The sequence below is a fragment of the Syngnathus floridae genome, chromosome 4 (assembly GCF_059516105.1).
Source record: "Syngnathus floridae isolate MCC-2025c chromosome 4, RoL_Sflo_1.0, whole genome shotgun sequence".
Classification (NCBI taxonomy): Eukaryota; Metazoa; Chordata; class Actinopteri; order Syngnathiformes; family Syngnathidae; genus Syngnathus; species Syngnathus floridae.
Window position 1 is genome coordinate 8,600,879 of NC_142416.1, and position 15,936 is coordinate 8,616,814.

At 40.4% G+C, this 15,936-nt stretch overlaps 1 protein-coding gene, 1 non-coding gene and 2 gene segments (V, D, J or C); 2 read left to right on the forward strand and 2 right to left on the reverse strand.

Annotated features, from left to right (window-relative positions):
* The first annotated feature begins 1,038 nt into the window (after window positions 1-1,038).
* On the forward strand, window positions 1,039-6,705 carry exosc9 (exosome component 9). 2 transcript variants are annotated; one of them, XM_088374587.1, is made up of 12 exons: window positions 1,039-1,204; window positions 1,711-1,805; window positions 2,345-2,464; window positions 2,606-2,708; window positions 2,790-2,927; window positions 3,084-3,166; window positions 4,188-4,320; window positions 4,419-4,507; window positions 4,596-4,742; window positions 4,834-4,985; window positions 5,086-5,170; window positions 5,910-6,705. In XM_088374587.1, exons 1-12 carry the CDS (start codon window positions 1,139-1,141, stop codon window positions 5,971-5,973), a joined length of 1,275 nt encoding a protein of 424 aa, XP_088230713.1. In that variant the 5' UTR covers window positions 1,039-1,138; the 3' UTR covers window positions 5,974-6,705. The 2 variants fall into 2 exon arrangements, with proteins under 2 accessions (XP_088230713.1, XP_088230714.1); XM_088374588.1 differs by having other exon boundaries at window positions 4,837-4,985.
* Window positions 6,706-7,863: 1,158 nt separating this feature from the next.
* trnaq-cug (transfer RNA glutamine (anticodon CUG)) lies at window positions 7,864-7,935 on the reverse strand. Its single transcript has one exon. It is a non-coding gene; the product is annotated as a tRNA-Gln (tRNA).
* A 1,051-nt stretch (window positions 7,936-8,986) lies between these two features.
* On the reverse strand, window positions 8,987-9,936 carry LOC148398755 (immunoglobulin lambda constant 1-like). The segment is given in 2 exon segments: window positions 8,987-9,381; window positions 9,787-9,936. Coding segments are annotated over 2 exon segments (363 nt in total).
* Window positions 9,937-10,431: 495 nt separating this feature from the next.
* On the forward strand, window positions 10,432-10,892 carry LOC148398756 (immunoglobulin kappa variable 1-5-like). The segment is given in 2 exon segments: window positions 10,432-10,480; window positions 10,591-10,892. Coding segments are annotated over 2 exon segments (351 nt in total).
* Window positions 10,893-15,936: the final 5,044 nt, after the last annotated feature.

Sequence of the window (15,936 nt, forward strand, 5' to 3'; positions counted from 1 at the left end):
TCAAATTCTGTTAAAATTTTTAATTTAGACTGATTCTGATGACAAAAAAAATACTCTAGACAGTGGTGAACAAAAATATGAATCGGTTATTTTATTCCACTGGAATTCCGTGTTAACCTTGCTGCAAGCTCTATTTATGAGTTCACAAAATTCCGAGCTCTTGCCAGTTGTCAGGTTAATTCTGCGTTTCGGTAGTGACAGATTTTAAGACAAGCAAGATATTTTGAAAAACCAAGAAAATATAATAATTGTACTTTTACGTGCAACACGAATAGAGTAAATGTTTTTCTGAAATAATGTACACATTTGACACATTTAATACACCCAACTCTGAATTTGAACCAGGTCAGTAGAATGGCTCATATACGGTAGATCTTATCAACCTTTTCTTTATTTTGTGAAGGTTTTAGATCCACACTAAATCTTTAAAGTCACTGACCTTATCAGGAAATTGGGAACTAAGGGGTTCAAGGTTACAGTTTTCACAGAGTCTTGCACAGCATTTTGCTGTGTATAAAATGCTACTATAGTTTTATCTCCATTATGTTATTTGCGTAATATTGAATCTCTATTTATAAATTGTGCATACTCATAATTTGCATTTGTAATGTGTTTTGCTTCAATAAAGTAAAAAGACATCAAACGGGGTTGGATAAAGTGAGCTATGGTGGATTTTTTTTTTATAGGAGATGAAGATTTTATTTAGTCATTTCTATTATTTTGTGTTTGTTGTATGTTTGAGGATTTATTTTTTTACATTTTGTGTATATCACGTCGTGTCGTTATTTTATGTCTTTAGTATTTGTATTCACTTTTCTTTTGCCTTGTTTTGTACAGCTGACTTCAGGCAAGTCGGCACTGGATTAATGAGGGTTATTCAAAGTGACATGAAATACGTCCTGAAATTCTTAAACGTAATTGCTTTTCCCTTCCTTTCGGTTCTGATCGGACAAAAAGTGGTGAGCGGAACCTATGTTGAGGTTATAGGACAACGGCGAGCACGAAAAATACACACTCAATTTGGTGTGACGTAAATGGATTTCCGGGTTAAAGTTCACAAAAATAACAATGGCTGTTGCATGTGTCTTTTAGTCATGCTCCCGGTGTTTTAGCGTAGCTTATAAACGACTGAAGCAGAATGAAGGAGACACCTTTGTCAAATTGCGAGCGGGATTTCTTGCTTAAAGCCATCCAAGAGAAAAAGGTATATATTGCACTTTCGTTTTGGAAACTCAGTCTGGTCTTGGTCGAAAACTTCAAACTTCCAGTTGAATCGTTATTGCTTCTGTTTCTTATTCAAACTATCAGTTCAACTGTTATTGCTGTATTCAAATCATATTGTACTAGTCAAATTCAGTTTTATTTTGCTTCCTTTTCATGGTTGTGGTGGTATATACAAAGCTGATCCTGATTCCGATATACATAGGTAGTACTGTAGTAATGTAGATTGTGTGTCTGCCAGTGAAATCTTGTTTGAAATCGGGGCGGGACAAGATGAGCATAATTGCTTCAGCCCGCTTCCTTTTTCGACAAGTCATGTAAAACATAAGGTGAAATGAAGCTGGAAAATTGTATCGTACACATGCCTGCCGAAATAAACACTTAAAACCATTCTGTATTGTCTTTGGTTTTGATTATTAAAATGAAAACAAAATGTAAATATTGCAAAATTAAAACTTCCACTGTATTGTGTTGTATTTTCTTTTGCAGCGCCTGGATGGACGACAGACCTATGACTACAGGAAATTAAAGATCATGTTTGGGACTGACTTTGGATGCTGCTTTGTAGAGCTGGGCAAAACAAGGTGAACGAATGGCCTCCAAAAAAGTCTAGTCGATAATTTGATTCTGTTTGCTTGCTTTATCAAATATGTTCACCTCTAACGTGTAGTTAAGGGCATGGTTTGAAAATGGGGGTTTTCTCCATTTGTATTAAGAAACAATATTTTCTCCACTGTGCTTGGGCTGTCCGTTTATCCCTTTGACAATATCATCCTGGCCTTAGAGAAAACTATTCCTCATGGCACAGAAGGAGTAGGGCTGCAAAGTAGTGTTAAACCTTATTTTTACGTATTACTGGCATGTTGTGTTTGATGCTTAGAGGACTCTACTCATTTTTTTGAGTTGACGCCATGGAAAAATAATTATTTCTCATAATCAAATTGGTGACTCCCCAACAGGGAAAGCAAAAAAGTTCTTGAGGTGTCCAGTGAGCAGTGCTGTTCAATGTTTCTGTGAACCTTTTTTCTCTCACAAAACGCTTTCAGGGTTGTGGGTGATGTGATCTTCTAAATTGAATTCATCTTCTCAACTATTGTATGCTACTTTGCTTGTCATGGCACAGGGTAATGGCCCAGGTATCCTGTGAGCTGATGGCCCCAAAAGAGAGCCGACCAAATGAGGGAATCATGTTCTTCAATATAGAGCTGTCACCCATGGCTTCACCTGCATTCGAGCAGGGCAGGTAAAGAAAAAACTGCTTTAGTCCCGTCAGTGTACTCTTACTCTTGTTTTTGTACACAGAACCCTTCTCCATCCCATTTTATCATTTGATTTGTCCAGCGAAGATAAAAAAAAAATGCTTCATGATTTTCTTTCTCTGTAGGCAGTCAGAGTTGTCAGTGAAGCTGAATCGACAGCTAGAGAGATGCTTAAGAAACTCCAAGTGCATTGATTTGGAGTCCTTGTGTGTGGTGTCTGGCGAAAAGGTGAACCTCAACAGTTGACAAATTTAAAAAACAAGCACTTTCTCTGTGGTGATGGTGACAGTGCTCCATTTGTATGACTAGGTATGGCAAATTCGGGTGGATGTGCACACACTGAATCATGATGGAAACCTGATGGATGCTGCCAGCATCGCTGCAATCGCCGCTCTGTGCCACTTCAGGCGGCCTGATGTTGGCATTCAGGGAGATGAAGTCACTGTGGTGAGTTAGTTATAGCCATGGCACTTTATATTTACATTTTACCTGCCCTGGCATGTGGACTTTTGTGCTTCCTCTCCAAGTTACCTAAGAGTAACTATCGAGTTGGAATGCCATTGTCTGTGTGTATGCTGCAACTGATTGTTTTTGCTCTCTCAGTATAGTCCAAATGAACGAGATCCCATTCCTCTGAGCATCTACCACATGCCCATCAGTGTCAGCTTCGCCTTTTTCCAGCAAGGGTAAGGCTGCAGCATATTGGACAGATTTTGGTACGCCTTCTTACGAACTCAATTGGTTCCGCAATTGGGTTTGTAAACGTTTATAAGTAAAAGCAACGGTGCCCCATAGGAATCAATGTAAAAGCAAATAATGCGTGCCGGACTGTCCCAAAAGTCACACTTTTTGCCCCATTTTTCTATCTAATACGCACAGAAAACCAAAACTCAAGAACTCAAAGGCATTGATATGAAACTTGAAATCATAAAGGAGCATGGCGAATGCATGCGTACTCGAGAAAAGAATAGAAAAGAAAAGCAACCTAGCTTCCAAAGCTGGAAATTGACAAAGACAAATTGGACAATGAAAGATTTCTTTTTCAGAGTTGCTTTTTTGTTTCATGTGTGGAATTAGCAGTGATCTCTGAAGGTATTTAAAAGCGCACTAGTGATTGTTTGTTTCATGTTGTGAAAACAGTGCAAGATCCACAGGGATAAGTATTCGATATTGACCGCTCTAAACATAATCAGGTTAACAATTTAACTGCTTTGTCAGTAGTCCGTTCCGAACTACAAGGTTTACAAACATTCATTCATTCATCTTCCATACGGCTTTTCCTCACGAGGGTTGTAGGCATGCTGGAGCCTTTTCCAGCTGACTTTGGGCAGTAGGCGGGGGACACCTGTACTGGTTGCCAGCCAATCGGAGGGCACACATAGACAATCAAGAATTCTACGCTCACAATCACACCTATAAACAAATTGGAGTTCAACTTAAAAAACATTGTTAGACCTTTACGTCAGTGAGATATTAGAACACATTGTTACTCCCTATCGCCAGTCAGATTATAATTAGAATGGTACATATACTGTTTATGACCAAGTTAATAACAGAATTTCAATTTGTTCATCAAATCATTTTTCCCCATTGAAATGAAATGTAATTCTCTTGATCCGTCCCTCAAAGCAAACAATTCCGTTACATATTTTTAATTAAGGAAAAGGAAACATAATGTACTTATTGCTCTTTTTGTTTTCTATGCAGGACATATCTGCTCGTAGATCCATGTGAGCGGGAAGAGCGCGTGATGGACGGCTTGCTGATGATTGCAATGAACAAGCACAGGGAAATCTGTTCTATCCAGTCTAGTGGTGGGATCATGTTGCTCAAGGAGCAGGTTAATGGACTCCTGTTGTTGTATTTTTCATTTTCTACCCATTTAAATCAATAGCATGGATCAAAATTGGAATAGTTCTCCCGTTTAATTCCTTTAAGGTAATGCGATGCAGTAAAATAGCCAGCGTCAAAGTGTCCGAAATCACAAAGCTCATCACGAAAGCCCTGGAGAATGACAAAACAGCCCGGTGTGTTCACACTCGCCTACTTGAGCACTAAACGGTGGAAGTCCAGCGCTTATTCAGTGCTCACATTTTGATCATTAATATTTTCCAGGAAGGCGGGTGGCAAGTGCGGCTTTGCTGAGTCTATGCCTCAAGAGCGAATCACTGCTTTGAAAATGGAAGAGACTCCAGTAGAGATGACAGATGCGACTGAACAAACCAATGACATTGATCTGACGGTCGAGGTCCCTCCTCAGATGTATCTTCCTTCTGGTGTGAAAATCAAGTGTTTTTTTTTTTGTTTCTTTCATTTTTGAATTTATCGTGAAACCTTAACAAAGCAATACTAGAAGTCAGTCGCCGGTAGTGCCAATCCCGGGCATGGGCCTGGTAGGCCAAGGGCTTCAGAACAACTGGGGAATAGAGGAAGATGACCTGGATGGAGAAGACAGCGATAATAAGGAAACCACAATGGACGTGGAAGAAAAACGACAAGCGGAGGGTAGGGAAGGTTTATCATCGAATTGAGTGGAATCTAAATTTAATTCTGGTAATGTTAGCAAAACCAATTAAGTGACCTTAGAAATTGCTTTTCATTCCAGGAGATGTGGTTGAGCTGTCTGACAGTGACAGTGAAGAGGATGAAGTGGTCATACTTCAACCAGAGGCAACGGGAGGAGTTCAAAAGTAAGAGTTTCGACCAGAACTTGCTCGGATTTTATTCAAACTGTTTGGTGCAGACAGAAAGATGCCATGATGCAATTTTTAACCTGCCTTTAGCAGAGGTGATTAGTAAGTTAAAACCTGTGAAAAGATGGTGTAAAGGTTAGAAGATTTTACTTTTTGAAGAGGCCCCTGATGTTGTGTGTTTTCTTTTTTTTTTTTTTTGGGCGGGGATGAGCAGTTTTGTTTGCATCAAACGTACCTTTTGGAATTATGACCCAAAAGTTAGGACACATTTGCAAGATCTTGGCTTCGAGGCTGTCGTCTTAAACCCTACTTCACAGCCCAGAGCTAAGCTAGAAATTGTTGTCATGTGGACTGAACAGCTATTATTTGTCCAGTACTTAAAATGTTGCCAGCTTCCCTGACCAATTATGTTGTCTTTTTTTTTAATTGAATTAATTTTGGAGCGATGCCCAAATTCTGGTAATATCACTGTTGTGATAAATTTTCTCTACCTGATGATGATGATGATGATGATGATGATGAAGGTTTTTTTAGTTTTCTATGATATATTAAATTATTATTATTAAATTGGTTTATGTGTACCCTTCTATTGTGCTTCAAGGTGTGACAATGTCAAAATGTCAGGCAAAGCCTACAAAAAACATCTGAAGTTAATTTAAGGCTTGTCAGCGGCATTGCAAATGTGTGTGCTGACTGAAATCCACTCTATTTTGTATCCACTTTTTCTCCCTATCAGGAATACAAGTACAAGTTCCCACCTGAAGGGGCCAGCAGCATCAAAGAAACGGCACAGAAAATGAGACAAAGCTCTGTTACCAAAACTCCAGTCCTGTTACGATTCCTTCTGACTTGCCTTCAAAACCGAGTACTTCGAGAATATCAGCTTTTACTTTCTGTTTATTATTCATTTATATGAGTTCTTTCATGGGTGGCACGGTAGAGCACTGGTTATATCGTTGCCACACAGTTCAGAGGTTGTGGGTTCAATTTCGCCTTCGGTCTTCCTGTGCGGAGTTTGCATGTTTTCCCTGCGTGGGTTTCCTCCCACATTCCAAAAACATGCATGCTAGGCCGATTGAACAGTCTAAATTGGTCGTGAGTGTGAGTGCGAATGGTTGTTTGTGTGTGCGCCCTGCAATTGGCTGGGAACCAGTTCAGGATGTTACCGCCCAAAGTCAGCTGGAATAGGCTCCAGCATGTTCACGGGAGGAGAAGTGGTCAAGAAGGTAGATGGATGCATGGATAGATAGATAGTTTTGTCATTACAATCAGTTGAATCACACTTCTACCAAAACTGCCTGCATAGCAACAAAGTTGCTAAGATGTCTTTTTAGCTAGACTGAATAATCATGGGATATTGAATTTCAAGATAGAAGCTGCAAAGTACACCATCTCATCCACATACTCATGATGTTGCACATCTGGAACGATGAGGGAATCCGACTGAAACATCAGAGTTGAAGATGATCATCGTCTGCAAAATTGTCACTCATATTTTTTTGTGTATTAAATAGTTTGACTGATTGACTGTAGTTTGTTGAGCAGCCACCTGAGATTTTTTTTGTAATATGTATTTTAAACAATTTCACTGTAAAATGTACCAAAATATCCAAGGGTGGAGTGGAGATCAACACACTGCATTAATTGGTCAACAGTCAGCATCACTTTGTGTTATTAAGGAAAGGAAGAGGTGGGTGGACGTTTTCATTCCAGCACTTGCAGCTATACTGGCAGCTAATCAGAAGACGGAGTGAAGCCTCTGGCGGTTGGACTTTATCACCAGGAGATCTTTGGAGCAGTCCACATCATGCCTTCTTAGTCATGCTTAGACAGCTGATGTAAGCCTCGGTCTTGAGAGGTTGTGAAGACCCCATGGCATCCTTGGTCCTCGGAAACTAAATACATATCGTATACACCTTGTCTTTCTTTTGTTGCCTTGCAGCTTGTCATTTTGAGCTTAGTGCCCCCTAAATCAAATGTTATTTACTTGAAACAGTATTTTTGAGTTAGCATTCAGATTAATTGAAGGATTATTAGTTCATCATACAGTCAATGAAAAAAAAAACAGCTGGTTGAGAGCTCTAAAAATGCGGCTTTCACGTAAAGATGGCAGAAAATCCAAGTTAGAATGAGAGAAAAATCTCGCATGCCAACGTTTCCCCCCAAACCGCACTTGTCCCTCATGGCCCCGCCCCTACCTGTGGTATTATATGTATTTTATTATTACTACTTACTATCATTGCTTGGTATGCCATTGAATACATGTTGCGAAAGATGGGCAAATTTTTACATTGTGTTATCATTTACATTTTATGCAACGTCCGAACAGCAGTGGAAATGAGGTGAGTGAAAGAGTTTATCGTGAGAATTTTGCATTGCAAGATCATATTAAAGTCGTCCCAGATCGCCGCGAAGTGCATTGGGGCACACTCGTGTTGAATGATTAAAGGACCTGGTTCCACAAATTTGTAAGGAAAGGTCTAAAAGGTCTTGGTAAGAAAATCATTAAAGTTCAAGTCAGGGTAAATTAAGTGAATTGGTTGAACTATGTGTAATTAAACTTACGTGATCCAAGTCCGACATGTGACTGTAAACAAGACCAGCCACTGAAATTAAGAACACCAGAGCATTTAATGACGCATTTGGACGATCGATGTGTTGGACTCGAATCTCTGAAGGCAAAATTAACCAGGTTCCACCGAGATTTGAACTCGGATCGCTGGATTCAGAGTCCAGAGTGCTAACCATTACACCATGGAACCGCTATGTCATGCCGTGGAAATATTTCAGATTGTAAATAAAACCAATTAAAGGGGTGTGCATGCGTTCCAAAAATGCTTTCATTATTCCTCATCCTTAAGAGCAAAATATAGTTTTGAATTAGGCTGTGTTTATATAGAGATTTGCAATACATAATAAAATATTAACGTATTCAGTTTGAGTTCTAATTACAACTATATGCGGTTATTTTTTTATAGAGCGCAAACTATACTGTGTGTATGTGCCATGATAAATTCATCATTTTGTTTCATTTTATTTTTCTCTAGACCAGTGGTCCCCAACCACCGGACCAGTACCATCACTTGGTACCGGGCCGCCAAGCCGCGCAGGAAAAAAAATCTCTCTCTCTCTCTCTCTCTCTCTCTCTCTCTCTCTCTCTCTCTCTCTCTCTCTCTCTCTCTCTCTCTCTCTCTCTCTCTCTCTCTCACTCTCACTCTCACTCTCTCACTCTCTCTCTCTCTCTCACTCTCTCTCTCTCTCTCTATATATATATTTATATAAATAAATAAATATATACACACACACACACACACACACACATATATATATATATATATATATATATATATATATATATATATATATATATATATATATATATATATATATATATATATATAATTTTTTTTTAATTGACGATCAATTAATTCAGGTCAAGACGCTCGTCCCGGCCACGTGACATGTTTCCCCAGTCGAGCCCGCAAAGCTAGCAAAAATGAGTAAGAATTTATTTTGAAAAATGTAACCAAAAAAAAAGGCGATTCTCAGTACTTCTTGTTGGTTACTTCGAGGATTTCACTTATCGCGGGTGGTTTTTGGAAGGGATTACTGTATTTATTCATATAAATGTATTATTTATTTATATAAAGGCCGGTCCGCGATAATATTTCTGACACGTAACCGGTCCGTGGCGCAAAAAAAGTTGGGGACCACTGCTCCAGACTACCTGTCACAATATACATGTGCTTGATGAGACGTTTATTTGTCGTGTTACCAAGTTTGCTTCCAAGCAGCTGCTACAGAGACAGATGGTGATACTCAGACATTTTTATTTCACAATTCTTCAACGTCGCAAAGACACAGACACATGTTCAGGCTCTACTCTGAGCATTGTCCTGGGTTCGGCAGGGTTTGCGTGACGGAGTTTTGCCCGGCTAGGCTGGCCTCGCAGCTCACTGATTGGGCCTTGCGCCACTGGTCCGGTGAGAGGCTCAAGGTGCTGGTCCAGCTGTAAAGCCCACCTACATCAGCCTCTTCCAGGGAGCTGTGCGACACCCCCGAAGTAGCAGGGGTGCCATCAACCTTCCACCCCAGGGTCCAAGTGTGAGGGCCCCCTTTGGCCAGGCACACGGCTGTGGCCTGTTCTGTTTGCAGCTGCTCCTTGGAAGGAGGGAAGAGGGTCACGGTGGGCCGATGCACCTCACCCGCTGTCAAGGGGACAGGACAAGAGACCAGCAGTTTTTTCCAATTGCACACAATTTAAATGTCACTTAGGTCATGGTTCGGGTCATGTGAATTTACAAGAACACACTTTATGAAACACTTACCTTCTCAATGGGCAACAAAGAACCAAACAGTCCTAATATATGTCATAATAAACATTATTCCATTATTGCATTGTAGTTACAGCCACACTTTGAGAAGTAGCTGTTAACAGCTAATATTGTTTCTCAAATCTGCTTTTTAGCGCTTATTCAAGAAAGGGCTGGGTGTTTGTTTTGTAAAAATTGACAAAAATAATGTTACTCATTTTCCAAAAGCTGGCTAAGGAACTGAAGAATTATCAATTATTTTGATCCAAAATAATAGATGGTCAAGTAAATAGTACTTACCAAGGATGAGTTTGGTTCCTTCTTCAGTGAACATCCATCACAGTGATGCAAAGCGGTGAGCTGTCCGTACAAAAACTCATCTACTGTCAATGAGCAATGATTTGCTGTAATACCGAAAAGTACAAGTCCAAACAACAGGAAGTGGCGGCCTCGCACTTTCATAAAGGCAGGTGCGCTCGCTGCTTCATTTGCATGTGCCTCTGCCATCTCTAAAATATGATGAATCAGCTCAAAAAATATTTTTGCTCTCCAAGACCACCACAATGGCCAACACTGGAAATGTCAATTGTATTTCTTTCAGTAATTCTCTCACATGCTACAAGAGGGCGGCTGCGTAATAATAGTGGAACTTGTCCAACACTAGCAGAGAATCATGGCTCTAAAATTTAGAGTCTAAATTGACAATTGTTTTCGCGTGCTACCCTGATGAAGATGATTGTGAGCAAAACCATGTTCATTTTTGCTAAGTACAGCGCAGCTACTGATGCACTCAGACGTAGAAAAGTCCAAAAACGGAGGAAGTGATATCTTCTCGCTTTCACAAAGCCAGCTGCGTTCGCAGCCTCATTTGCATGAGCTTCTGCGCTTCTTCAAAAAGTCTGCAGCACTCCTTTTGCGCAAACACCACTCGCACTACGAGTCAGGATGTGGTCTTCCGCACTTGCGCTTGTCCTTTGGGCTCTGCTGATTCCTGGTAAGACTCTTTGAAACTTGGTGTCAGAGCAGAATATTTCATAGGAATGACTAGTTTGACTTGACATTTGGTGTTGCTTCATGGTGGCAGTTGGATTCATCTCATTTCAGGATCTTCTGCCCAGACTTTTCTGAGGCAGACGGACAGACTCATGTCTGTCTCTCTCGGAAGTACCGTGACCATCAGGGCCAAAGGGAGTCCAAACATTGGTAGCTATCTCAGTTGGTACCAACTGAAACCTGGACAGGCTCCCAAACTGCTCATCTACAGCGCATCATCAAGATTCTCCAACGTGCCATCTCGATTCAGCGGCACTCGATCCGGCTCTGACTACACTCTGACCATCAGTGATGTCCAGATAGATGACCTGGCCGAATACCACTGTTACTACCACAGTAGTTGGACACGGTGACTCAGAGACGTACAAAAACCTCCTTGGACTTTTGAGGGAAGTGAAAGTGGTCTGTAGAAGGTGGCAAGTGAAAAGCAGAAGACAGAAGAATGCTCAACATAACCGGTCAGAATTCAAGTTTAATTCAAGACTATTTATGTCAATTCAACTATTTATTACAATATAACATGTAAAAAAATATCCTCATAAAAATACACATTTTCTAGTGATGGGGGGGGCTTTAGCTGTCACAACAGTAACATTGTGCCTGAGAGGGATTACAGGTTATTGGATTGATGCCGAGTGACGTTGGTGGACATCGTTAAGAGAGACAAGTTCAGGACGGTGGTGGCGCCGTGACGTAGCTTGATATGGCATCCTGCAGGGATAACTGGGTTTGCGTGGTGGAGAGGCATGGAAATTCTGTTATTTGCCAGCACCAGTTGACTGTAAAACTTCAGGCCCCATGGCCAAGGAGTGCATACGATGTCGACTGAACCAAACCACGGAATCATGTTTTTATTATGTTTAATTATTTACTATTATCCATCCATCCATTTTCTGAACCGCTTAGTCCCCAGTATGAACCAATTACATCCAGTCCCCATCCAATTTTCATGTTAACTCCCTCCAGTGCATGATCAAGCCCATTAAATCTCGATGGGTCATTTGGATCCTGTGTTCTGATGTAAGAGTTTTATCCTCACGTCATTAGAGGGGCAGGGAAAGGGCTTTTCTTCAGTGACACAATGATGCGCAGACTAAACAAGTAGTTTTGACAATTTCGATGTTGACCTACGAAATGTACCAAAGCTACTCAGAAAAACTATAAGTTAACAATTGTAATGTAGCATACATTCCACAAGATGTCAGGAATACTATGAGAAGAACAGGCCGGGCCTTTTTTTTGTGGAGTCTGCATAGTGATGTGATTTCGTTGAAGGTGAATATTTATAAGACAGCCCTGTGAGTGACAGATGCCTGCTTTCTAGTTTGTCAGCCTCCACGGGAAGAAATATACATGTACTAACTATATATATGACAAGTTTATTTTCAAAATGTGCTCTGCATCAAAACTTGCCATTTTGTTTGAACCTACACTGAATGTGATGTAAATTATTACAACCCTCATGTGGTTACTCTCTTCACTGTCATCATGACTCCCGCCCCCACACAGGACACGTGCACATTCCTGTAATACTTAAACCTTTCTTTAATCTGAATTGGGCAAATATGTCCAAATTAATAAATCATATTCTATTATTTTACACAACATTAATAAATACCTTGTCGATCTTTTGTGTGACTTCTAAGGTATGTGACAATCGCCCCTGCTCAGAAGCTTTCAGATAGTTGCAAAATCCTTTTGAATCTTAGCACAAAGTCAGGGTGTGTTTTTATATTTACCAAAGGATAGGGTCTGACAGTCAAGCAACACTTTTGCCAAGTAGGCCCTGCCACTCATTGGTGAGGCCATTTATATCCTCTGTAAGGGATGTGTGTCTATGTGATTGTCTAATACTTCCCAGCACTTCATTTATAGAGTATTTGGACTGATTTCTATTTGGGATTGTTTTCCTTTTCAACGTATATCAAGTATAACTGTTTTTGTTCTTCTTGCAGGGGCTCGGTCGCCCCCAACTTCACCCCCTGCTCATGCATACTCGCACTCACATGCAAACGCGCGGCTCGGTGAGTGGAAAAGTACTAGACAAAGCAGCTCTGGGAGTGCGCATGTACTATCACAAACCAGTGGCGGTCTCCTTGTCTATCTACACGTAGAGGAATAACATCGACCGTTGATTAGTCCTCTCAAGGGCAACTTCAATTTGACACTGTTACAGTATATTGAAGCTATGCACAGACTGGCAATTGGATGCGATGTCAGGGGCCAGGAATGAATGATGTTTCGGGTTGTTAAACAGTCCCGTACCTTGCTCGGGAGCACCTCGACAGTCCCCATACAGCAAACTGGCATTTCTCCAGCCATCTCTATTTTATCTCCTGTTATTCCCATACAATGTTTCATTGCAGTAACTGATCTGACATCCACTGGATGGTTCCAAAGCGTTTACAGACAACTTTTGTCAGCAAAGGTCCAAAGATAGAGCAGATATTAAGCATATCATATGAATCAGTGATAAAAACAGATGCTAACGACACTTTACCAAAAGACAGAAGCAGTGCATTGAGATATCATTTGGCCAAGACAGACAGCAAAGTGTGTCAAGGCAGATTTGCATTAACCGGCAGCAGAAAAAGTACAGTACACAGTCATAAGTCACCTTGTCGGCCAATGAAAACGGCCTTATGCTCGTCATTCCTAGAATTCTGTATACGATACTCGGAGCTGGTGGAGCTGTGCCAAAGCTGACAGGAAGAGAGTGTTGCACAGACTCAATGCCAAAAAGGACCAGTTAGAACGTTTTTGAAGGGTATACCTTCACATTATGGATAATCTGATGTTATTGTTCTGCTCCAGAATACATTTCTGTCTTTTTGACACTTTGAAAAAAAAAAATGTTGTTGTCTCTCTCTTATTAGTGGCAATAATTCTACGTGGAGAAATTTAACATGCATTATTCCTATGACTTACACACCATAAACTGGAGTGAAGAAATTAGTATGTTAAGAAACAGACAATAATGCAGAAACAACACATTTCATCATTCTGTAAGTGTCTAATCAGATTGTTCTGATGTAAGGATCATAAAGTTACCTAACAGAATCATCACCCAGTCTTCATTTTTTAATCATCTTACTCCATAATCAGGGTTTTCTGTATGCAGGCAATTGTTTCTTTTCTGTGACCATAAAGTGAATTAATGGTTGGAAGATTAATATAAATATTGATCTAAAAGGGTTTGAAAGGACTACGTGAGTGTAGAAAAGAAGGCATGAGTGTGGTTGTGTCCTCTCCAAGAAGGTTTTGGCATGACTCAGATGTCAGGTCTCAAATGACTGAATGAGTGGGTGTCAGCTTTTGTCAGATCAACTGCACGATTAGCGAGCATAAATACGAGGTCATCAGCAGGGCTTGTCCAAGTGTACCAAATGATAACAATAAAAATGGAAAACTAAAGTTTGAAAATGTGTCATAGGATTTATGAATTAATGAAGCTGAGAAACACCACCGTGACTATGAAAAACATGAATTTTCAGCCGCTCGTGGTCATAAGGACCTTCAACCTAAAATGTGCTACGACACACTGTCAACCTAAAGCTATGATGGAGTGCCACAAGTAAGCAATTAGGTAAAGTCATTAGAGACGTGAAAAACATTCTCAGCCTTTCAGGTGCTGAGCTCGGCAGTCACCTCATCTGCGGACATCTGTTTTACGTTAGAGGTGCATGTTACATGATCCATATGTTGCCATACTTTCTGGGATGACATGCAACTTTTTCCACTGAGGTGGGAACATATGTGGATTTTGACCTATTTATGTAATTGTTTTGTGACCAAACTTAAGAACTAATTTTACAGCTGAGCGGTCTCAGACGGCAAGTCATTAACCAGCAGAAGAATAAGGCCAAAAAACTTCTACTCAACAAGTGTGGGTGAAGAGGATACGGCAATGGACAACACCGTTAATGAGTTTTACTGGACCATTTTTGTGTAAAATTCATACCCTATCCAAAACAGGGACAGTACAGAGACCAGTCATTACCACGTCGGCCTTTCATTCGAGAGGCCCCGGCTTCAAATCGGGGCTGGCGTTTCCTGTATGGGGCAAGTGCACGGAGAAGGCTTGCAGGGGTTATGCCAGCTTCCTCTAACAATTCAAAAACATGTATAGCAGGTTAAATGAAGACCTTCAACTGTTGGTAAGTGTCGTCACGAGTGTGAATGTGTGTGAATCTATGGGTGTCGTGTGTCGGGTGTCAAACTCATTTTTGCCGCAGGCCGCATTGTAGTGGCCCCCGGGCCTTGAGTTTGACACCTGATATTACGGCCTCTCGCCCAGGTTTCAGTTCCCCGGCTGCCTCAAAAAAAAAAAAAAAAAAATTGTGGTGCCTCTCAAAGTCCTGTGCCCTTTGCATTTGGCTTCATGGCCTACGTATATACTGTTTGATCCTGCAAGAAAATACAATATTTGAAGACTCTGACTAACTCATAATTTAGCTAGGTTTTGAATAATTTGGTTCTTAGCAGTAAATGTTCTTTTAAAGTCAAATCAAACCTGTAGTTGTGCATAGAAAATGTATGTCAATATTATATGAGTTATATATACAGATTAATACTGTGAAATAGTTCCTTTCCAGGGAAATGATCGTCCCAGAGCCTGCCTAATAATACAAGCTGGGCAACGGCGAGCATCAGCAGCAAATGCTGTGAAACTCAATCTTGCTTCTCTTTATTCGAGGTGTTTGTTGATTGCATCCACTTGTTATAAATAGAATGAAAGTAAAGTCAGAGCTCTCTTTCTCCACTCAAGGGTCCTCCTTGAAGTTGGTGCAAAATAAAACAGCTGTTGAGCTTGTCCTATGCTGTCTTCAGACTTCAGAGTTTATTCTTAGCTTTTTTTTGCACGAGGGATTATATGTCATTTTGCTTTCTTTCCCCTCTCTTCTCTGTATATGTGTTATACTTATCTACTTCTGGACAATGTTTTGGATAGCATAGAACAGATGGAAAGCTCAGTTTGACAAGACTAGACTAAAGAGCACAAGGAGCAGCCTGTCTTATCAAATGATGTATAGAAGCCATGTGAATTTGCTGATTGTTATCTTACAGCTCCATGTCACTTAAGAAGTGACTTAAGTTCATTACATATGAATATCTGAATGTATACTGTGTGTCAACAGTTCTAGTTTTAAATTGAATTGTTTTTATTGAAATCATTGGGTTGATGAGTGTACCAAATGTGAAATTAAACTATCAAGCCAATTTCCAATGCCAAGTCAATTGTTTTGCCAAAGCAATGGTTAAATTTGCCAGTTGTGTCCATGTAATCTTGGTGCACAGGGGTGGCCTGGACGTCTCCGGAAACCACAAGAAAAATAGTCGCTAGATTTGTAGCCTGTCGCGTTACTTCCTTGAGCGAATGGAAATGACACTAAATAT

Excerpts from the sequence above, each read along its gene's own strand:
- exosc9 (XM_088374587.1), top strand. The coding sequence starts at position 1,139 with ATGAAGGAGACACCTTTGTCAAATTGCGAGCGGGATTTCTTGCTTAAA. Across the intron at positions 2,465-2,605 it reads CCTGCATTCGAGCAGGGCAG|GCAGTCAGAGTTGTCAGTGA; the intron begins GTAAAGAAAAAA and ends CTTTCTCTGTAG. Across the intron at positions 4,508-4,595 it reads GAGAATGACAAAACAGCCCG|GAAGGCGGGTGGCAAGTGCG; the intron begins GTGTGTTCACAC and ends AATATTTTCCAG.